This window comes from Cyphomyrmex costatus, unplaced genomic scaffold (genome assembly GCF_001594065.2).
Source record: "Cyphomyrmex costatus isolate MS0001 unplaced genomic scaffold, Ccosl1.0 scaffold281, whole genome shotgun sequence".
NCBI lineage: Eukaryota > Metazoa > Arthropoda > Insecta > Hymenoptera > Formicidae > Cyphomyrmex > Cyphomyrmex costatus.
Window position 1 is genome coordinate 1,130,996 of NW_017276922.1, and position 9,052 is coordinate 1,140,047.

The window sequence follows — 9,052 nt, forward strand, 5'->3', positions numbered from 1 at the left end:
ATGTTATATTCGTTTTAATAGCGGAAGTTGCGACGATCATGTCTTTATCGTCTAACACATCATAAAGATGAGTATTTGCTTTCTGTTACAGACCTTTCGAAGAATCGTTTCAGTGAGTTACCGGAGGAAGTCACGGAATTTTCATTCCTCGAAAAGCTGCATCTTTATCATAATGCCATAAGAATAATCCCGGAAACCGTCGTAATGCTCCAATCCTTGAACTACCTCGATCTTAGGTTGGTACATAAACACGCATATATATATACACACGCATACACACATTGAACTGCGCGATAACATCATATCGTAGGTATCCTATATGATATGGCGCTGGATAATGTTAAGCTCCTGTTAGTCTGCGTAGAGCATTGTATAATTAAAAATTTTAAATACTTTAAAAGTTATTGAAAAAAAAATTGATTAACTACATATAATTGTATAATTAATTATTGAGAGTATAATACTATAATTACTCATGAAATAATTTGATTTAAAAAAGTTTCAATGAAAAAGGCACATTTCGAATATTTTTGATAAGCCGTATCTATTATAAAAAATTAATTTCATTTCTGAAATATTCTACAAATTGTTTATAATTATTAAAATAATTTATTAAAATCGAATAATTGATCGATTAAAATCCGTTTGAGAAAAGTTTCAACTTGCGAATATAGTTCTAGCAAGAATTTATTTAAAGAAGATATTATAATTCACAGTCGAAACCAATTGACGTCGCTACCTCGAGAGATATGCAGACTACCCCTTCAGACGTTGCTAGTCGCACACAACAGATTAGCATCTTTGCCAGACGAGCTGGGCAGGATGACAGTATTGGCAGAACTGGACGCAGGTTGCAACGAAATCACGAGTCTTCCACCTCGAATGGGCGACCTTGCGCAACTCCGGTCTCTAGACCTGAGGAGCAACTTGCTAGTGCACCTGCCTATAGGTAGGACCACCTTTTTAATGCAATCGCAACAGATGTTTATTACGCTCGGATAAACTCGTTGTTTTAATTGCGAGTAATTGAATCAATCTGTTCGATAAGTATTTACGAAATAAATCTTGCTAAAAATCTACTGAAAATAAGTAACTCTCAGTACATTAAATTCCAACAAAGCTGACGCTCATAAAAGAGAGATTTTTATAAATTAATTCTAAATATAAATTAATTTATTTATTAAGCAAAATAAAAAAAGTTAATTTTAAATAAAAAAAGAAATTTGAAAAAGATATTAAAGATATTAGTTGATTGATCTGTTAAAGAGATTAATATCTCAAGGTTGATAATCAAGTGTGAGAAATTAAATCACATTTTTATATAGAACTGACGTACCTGAGGCTCGTGAAGCTGGATATTAGCGGTAATCGAATATCTGTGCTTCCAAACGAGATGAGGAAGATGAAGAGTTTGGTGGATTTCAAACTGTCCGACAATCCGCTCACCTCGCCGCCTGCCTCGGTGAGCATTAACATTAATGATTCGTCCGCGTTTTCGCTCAAACGCTCAAATCTCCTTTCCGCAATACATACTCCTACGCTCTTTTTAATAAAACTCTACGCAATGTTACTTCAATTGTGAACTGCCGTTTCATAGTTACAGACTGCCTATACGGAACTGATTGCAAAACCATGCCCTTTCGCTTCATACTTCAATCAAGACTTTATTTGAATTCATAAATCAGTCTTTGCCATTCGAAAATGTTTAATATCATTATGTACATTGCTGGAAGGCAGTAAAACACAAAGGAAATACAAGATGTCTTTTCTTCGAAAATATCAGTCTCATATGCTTTCACTGTCGGTTTTAGCTATGCATTCGCGGGCGAACGCACATTTTCAAGTACTTGGAGAGGCAGGCAGCGAAACACGAGAGGGCTAGAGGCGGTCGAACGCGGCGGGCACCTCTGGATGCGAGAGGTCATGCGACGTTGGATATGAGGTCGCATCGGCGGCACAACGTCGACAGTGGATACAGCACAAGCGACGGTGTCGACAAACGTTGGTCTCAAGAAATCCACAGCGCGGTTAGTTTCACCATCGCTCTCATGGCCTTTCCACTATCGCTACATCTCCTGTACACACTCTACAGCTACCTCCTCGCGAAGTTATTTGGCGAGTCAGCCACCGAATTGCCCGCGGATCTCTGATTCAGTGCGGTCATATGAATAAACTGAAGCACAAGCGCTTTCGCTTTTACTTTTTCGAAGGAAATTTTGAAAGAATATATATAAACATATTGTATCGTATATACATACAATTATAGCGGAATAAATGCTTTTTTAACTCTACTTTTATTAATGAAGAAAATGCTGAAAGAGATAAATAAGGATGTTACAGCATTTGCTTATAAACTTAATTAAAATACTTATTTGTGTAAATAAAGGATTAGATAGTAGTAGATATATCTATTAAAATATAACAGTATATGTAATAAAATAGTAGCATTTTAAAACACACTTTTGATTCATGTTTTAAAAATGTTTTAAAACAAATGCTTTTTTGCTTTTCTAGATACTCCTTTTTTAGAGGTTTTAGTTCATAATTTTATTCATATGACTTTTTAGAATTGTTTTAAAAAAGTTATTATACAACCTTGGCCATAAATATAAAGTACCCCTAAATTGACATAAACGTTCTATATCTAACAAAAATAAAATTAAAAATAGTTTTATTAACAAAGAATATTTATTTTTATAACAATTTTAATATTTTATTAATCTTCCTTTTATTACTGCTTTTTCTAAGAAAATGAAATAAATGAAAAATGCTTTATACTATAGTCAAGGCTGTGTATCTTTCTGTAAATTTTCATGCAATTTTTGTATATAAATTATATTGTACAAAAGAAAAGAGAGTTTTGTCTGAGAAATGCGAGCGATTTCGCGTTTGATTTTTAATACAGATCATTGTATAAAATACACAAATAAACTTCTATTAGTGCGCAAAATGCACACAATCTACGATTTTACATGCCTCCTATTGGCCACCATTTGCAGGTACACGACGGCGAAGTTCGCAGCTTGTGGCGGCAGGAATATTCACCGCTTTCGATAACGCTACCGCACGAGGTAGGCGTGAACGGATCTTGTAGTGGCACGTCAACGCCCAGCACGATTTCACCCGGGGAGCACACGTCCCTGGAGGATGAGTTGGGCAAGGTAAGCTAATACGTAAGAAAATACGTAAGCTAAAACGCAAACCTCGCAAAAATAAATTAGCATTATCGCTGTTCTGGTTACTTCAAGGAAAAAGGTATTTAAATTATGAAAAAATATTGAAGTATATATTTTTAAATTGCATAATAATAATATCTTTTTTGTAAAATAATTTCAATTTCTTCTCTACTTTTATACTCAGCAAATGAAAATTACCGTATTTATTAATTTTATTATAAATGATTATAAACGAATGATTTGAAACTAGAAACTGTAATATTTCAAAGTAATTAACTTTTGTGACAACAGAAGTCAGATTTCTATATAAAAGATAGGAGCATAGACTGATAAAATTCTGATAATTGATTAAGATAATAGAATAAAATATTTGTTATTATTATCAAGAGCTAATCGCTTGATTTAGATTTCTATTTGAAATAAGTGTTTAAGCTGTAGTACGGAATTTAAAGGATGACTAGCCGCTATATTTAGCTGTTGAATAGATCTCAAGTCGAGCTACAATAATGATAGTCTCGACAAGTCGTTGTTGGCTGTCGCTCAAATCTCATTATAAAACCTTGACCCAATAAAACGTCATGTTTTACGACAAGGTTTCAAAATTACGGATGTATGCTGCATCGATAGTAAATCCGTGTATATTATATTTAATGTTATGACGAAATCGCTTTCTCATATTTACTGTTTCTCTTTTACACATTGAAGGCTGATCTTTTTTTTAACAAGAATTCATTTTGAAATTTATAATTAAAGTGATTGACAAAACATAATGTTGTTCAAAACATAACATTAATTAGAGAGCTGTTGAAAACATTTCTAGAGATTATTAATTCTAAAATAAAAAATAAGACAAAGTTAAATTAATTAAATTTAAAATTTATTTCTGTTTAATTATTAAGATGTCTTACGAAGATATTTAAAATTATAATTCACATTCTCATACGAAATCTCTTGTAGGCAATGGTATTGCACGATCAACTGGAAAAGAGGAGATTAGAGAGGAGCACTTCGGAGAATGGGGCAGACATTAGACGACCAATGATCTCCAGCCTGCATCACACATCGATTACGCCACCTGGGTGAGTGAAGCCTCTCGCTACGATGATCAATGGGTCAATTACCCGATCCGCGTGCTTTCCTTCGAAACAAACGAACGCGTTCCCTCGGTGTTTGTAATTGATATTGTGATACAAATTGTCACGGTAGTTTACATACATATACATATACGTATATTTTTGCATGCATGCATGTGCATTATCGTGGCTGGCAATCCCTTTTTACAGCCATCTGGAGTCCACGCATTTGACGAGTCAGTCGCAGCAGATATCATCCGCACAACAATCAGTACACCCGCTCCAAACTGCAACGGGCCCCGCTGCAATGGTGAACGGCGACGATAAAAGGCCGTTCAATCACATACAGACGTACAGGTAACTTTGCTTCAACTAAAGCCCTTGTCCGTCCGAATTTATTTCATGTTATCACGTTTGCGTTACTCATTTACTCATTCGTATGACTATGGGCGCGCCTGGTAATGCTGTGACGTATTACAATATGTATATGCGTTAAGCAACTACGATTGACCTTGTCGTATCAATCCTCTTCAGTGTCCAAATTACGGACATTCGCGATTGTAGTTAAATGCTTAATTCGTTAATGCCACTCTCATATTCGAAGTTTCTTTTGATTCATATACTATATACTTTTTTTATTAATAAAGATATACATTTATTTGCTATTGTTATATTTCTTAATGTCTGGCGTTTCAATTGTTATGTTTTATGCAATATTTTTGCACAATATCTATTATATATGGTAAGTACATGATGAAATAGTATAAAGTGGCAACGAAGGTTTAAGAAAAGAGAATGCATACTATATATGTAAAATGTATGTTGTTTACATATAGAAATATAAATTATAATTAATCATTTTTTGAAGAATTAGAGAAATATCTAATCAATAAAAATTACCTTTTAGTTTTATTCTAGAGTATTACAAATTAGAGGATTAATACATTGTGAGATTGTAATAATGCTTTTAGTATTTTATATATGGTGTTGTGTTGCTTTAATCATTCATACTCGCAAGAATCATCAAATAACATTCGTGAAAGTTTCATATCATGTTCTTACACAATCTACAGTGCCCGCTTTGATGCTATAAATTATTTTATTCTTAGGGAGTATAAAGAAGCTCTGAAGCAACAAAGGGCTAACGAAGGTCTAAGCGTATATAGACCTCGCGAGCAAGTGACTCCTCCAGGCAACGAGACGCAAAACGAAACTGACATGGGCAACAATAAAGAAACCATTGCTCTAACTGGCAAGCAAATTTTCAACGAAGATAACGCGTTAAAGAGGCCAGTGCAGAAAGTTACTCCGTCGCGAATAAACTATCAAAGCACACCAATCATCAACGGTAGTAATAACGATTACAACAATAAGAACGGAAAGTATCTCGAGCAACCTTATAAAAAGCCTAGCTCGCCAATTAAAACTTCTAGTAGTATTCTGTCCACGAATACAAGTCCAGCGCATGCGCCCAGACTGGTGAAAACCGCTGTTGGTTACGTTGAAGGTAATCATTTAAATTAAACAAAATCAAAAAAGAAATTAAAAGTTTGTTAATAAATAATAAATACATTTGCAGTTGATGTATAAGAGCAATTTTATATTTTATAAAAATTTCTCTTATACATTTCATGCAGTGTAAGAGAGAACTTTGATTACACAATATGCTTAAAGTATGCGTATGTTTATTAGGCAACAACAGTCCCAGTAGAAACGGCGGCAGTCCAAAATCCCCGCGATCCGTCACATGGAATAGTAATGTGCCTGAAAAATATTCCTTTACTATGAGGAGAGAGTTCGAACGTGCCAAAGAAGAGGCTGATCTCATTGAACAACTACGAAATGTAAGCATCATAACGAAAAGAGTCTATAATTACTTGTAAAAAACGATTTTGCAATGTAATCAAAAATATATTTGTAATAGCACATAGAAACGAGATTGAAGATGGCATTGCCGGAGGATCTTGCACCAGCGTTAACGGATGGTGTTGTTCTCTGTCACCTGGCGAATCACGTTAGACCGCGATCGGTTGCTAGTATACATGTTCCTTCTCCCGCCGTAGTGAGTATTTTTTCGCTATTTTAAGATATATTTCTGCATCAATAGACTGATTTCAACTTTTTTCGTAGCCTAAACTGACAATGGCACGATGCAGGCGTAACGTTGACAACTTCCTCGAGGCGTGTCGGAAGATTGGCGTTGATGAGGTAAGAAACATCTTATTAATTAGTTTTAAAGAAGTTTGTGCTTCTCTTTCGCTCAGAGTATACTACATATATGCATGAGACACGCTGTCATCATTAGTGTACATCATGTTGTTACGGTGGATACTTCCATACCGAATAAATTAATCCGATGTTTCTAATTTTTCTTTAACAAATGGTGATGTGGCAAGAGAATTATGATTGTAATTATGCTATAATGATCAATTGTGCTTCGTTGAAGAGTAGAATAAAAAAACTGGTTACGAGACTCAGTGCGAAAACTTATTCTTTACAAAGCATAATTACCAGACATTCTCATCGAGCGTTGTCCTTAGACCAGATCTATCGAATCTACTTGCTGAACAGTCGGACGGAAAAATTTATCGCACATTATTCGTAACCGAACATCTGTGTACATCGTGACTAACGCTTCGGCAATCTAGCCGTCACTTCTCGATGACACTTTCAACGACTACTAGTCAGTCCCCGAATTCGATCTGATTTTAAGCGAATTGCAAACCGATTTTATGAAAACATACGGTGTAATTATAAAAATATAAATGCAGGAAAGAAGAAAAATGAATTAGCGAAGAAGCTTTAGTTGCATGTGCCTATAGATTTCAGTTCGCTTTTGTGTTGCTTCTTCGGGGAACAGTCTGTACTTCGGGTTCTCACCTTTCCTGCCATCATCCGAATATCTTACCGATTAACATCCATGGACTAACTATCCTAAACTATACAAACAATCCAAATAGTTTTTCATCAATCATTAAATCATATAAAATACTACTGCATTACTGTTGCTTTTTCCTATCCATTCTTCCTTGTGATATTCCTTGATTGTTTTCTAAATGGAACTTTTGATGATTAAGGAATAAATTGATTACATTTCACTTTAACAAGCATTGTTAAAAAGTAAAGTTTAATAAAAAAAATCAGAATCACAAATAAATCAACTCTATCAAAAGTTCTTGTACGGAGACAAATGATTTCCTTTTATCATATGGTGGTAGGTCGGAGTGTAACAGAATGGCTATTCCCTGAGGAATGCTTTTTTTCCTCATTGGTACAAAATGCCTTCCAAGACAGAGATATGCGTTTTAAGGCCACATGAGAAATGTTCTCGCAGTGCGGTAAAATAGAAACTGGGACTGAGTAGTATCGTTGTTGGTGTTGCAGGAGGTGTTATTGGACGCGGACGCAATCATGGACGTGGGTTACATGGACGCGTACGGGCTGGAGGCTTTGGCGCGTCTCGTCACTGCTCTTCTCCTTGTTCGCGATGAGAGAAAGAGTGGCACCGAAGAACCGGCCGCAGATTCACTCCGTACGATTCAAGACCACGTTCTATCCGCGATGCTTTTTGCCACATTCCTATCCGCTCTAGTTCTGCTCTATCTATTCCCGATCCCCGATTAGTGGACAGTATTGAAAAGGGGAAACTGCAGTATGCGAAAAAGAAGGATATATGAAAGAAGGAGAAAAAGTGTGCCAGAATGGAAATTACAGTAATTCTCGAGGCGGTAATTCTCAAAGTCTTTTTTTTTACTATCTTAATTTTGTTTTTGATAGTCTGAGAATAACCGTCTCATCCAAACAACGATGCACACGACACTTTCAATGTTCGTTTCACACTTCGATATCTTTAGGGTTATGTATTATTTTCGTGAACATTATTTATACTTATATTTATTAAGACTCAAGAAAGTGTCTTGTCGGATCTGACTTCGATGTCGAAAATTCCCAATGATGTTCAATAAATTAAACGAAGAAAAAATGTGCATTAATATTCGATAGATGCGGCACATTTCTTTTCTGAAAAGAGTCATAAATGTTTATGTAACATGAACAGAACACTACAGGGTCGTCATCGAAGTATTCTGTAATTTCTTAAAGTGTCTTTCAAGGAGAGAGGATACAAATTAAAAAATGCCGTTGCCGTATCTAGACATTTTAAGGAATATCAGAACATATCTTTTATCACATGTGAAATTGTCACGAGTCCTCGCTAGGGGCAAAGTACTTAGTTTTGAAGAACTATTATTATCACGATAATAGCTTTAACAAGATTGTTCGCTTTTTTCGACCTACGCTCACGTAAATTTCCTTGCTCGAGCACATAAGCGAGGGGTTTTGCAGTCAGCGGAGAATTTTCGAAGATAATTTTTAAGTGTTGATAGGCAGCTCGATGGAACGTTTAGTCGACTAAATATTATATAAGTCTGTATCTTTTTTGTTTGAAAAAGCCTTCATTTTTCATCGATAATTGCAAGCGGGCATGTCAGCGGAAGCTTACGTGATAATGTCCCCTGCAAACCACGAAGTTTTCTTGTATTCTACGTGCTCGTTAGTTTTTTCCGAGCTTACTACGAATTAATATAAAATCAAAGAGCGCAATCAAATTGAAAGGCGCTCGCATATCACGTTTAGTTGTCTGTGAATGTACCTTACAGAATGAATCAGTTATACGATCGCCGCTTGTAATCATGCGAGTCGGCTATCGTCGGCTAGACCGATGAAATAATATTTTGATAAAAAGAAAAAGAAAGGATAATGGTCGAAATCAAGAGTTGATGCGCAATACTCGTTCAAGATTGT

General features: G+C 35.4%; 1 protein-coding gene across 1 annotated transcript in view; it reads left to right on the forward strand.

Moving 5' to 3' along the window:
- The window catches only part of Lrch (Leucine-rich-repeats and calponin homology domain protein), a 39,052-nt gene extending 31,179 nt beyond the window's left edge, over positions 1 to 7,873 (forward strand). Inside the window, exons 2-13 of the mRNA XM_018541329.1 lie at positions 92 to 236; positions 717 to 949; positions 1,326 to 1,462; positions 1,812 to 2,027; positions 3,000 to 3,161; positions 4,134 to 4,255; positions 4,460 to 4,606; positions 5,359 to 5,756; positions 5,942 to 6,093; positions 6,174 to 6,311; positions 6,380 to 6,457; positions 7,634 to 7,873. Of these exons, the coding sequence (XP_018396831.1) occupies positions 92 to 236; positions 717 to 949; positions 1,326 to 1,462; positions 1,812 to 2,027; positions 3,000 to 3,161; positions 4,134 to 4,255; positions 4,460 to 4,606; positions 5,359 to 5,756; positions 5,942 to 6,093; positions 6,174 to 6,311; positions 6,380 to 6,457; positions 7,634 to 7,873 (2,168 nt within the window). The remainder of the gene's footprint in view (positions 1 to 91; positions 237 to 716; positions 950 to 1,325; positions 1,463 to 1,811; positions 2,028 to 2,999; positions 3,162 to 4,133; positions 4,256 to 4,459; positions 4,607 to 5,358; positions 5,757 to 5,941; positions 6,094 to 6,173; positions 6,312 to 6,379; positions 6,458 to 7,633) is intronic.
- The last annotated feature ends 1,179 nt before the right edge of the window (positions 7,874 to 9,052 follow it).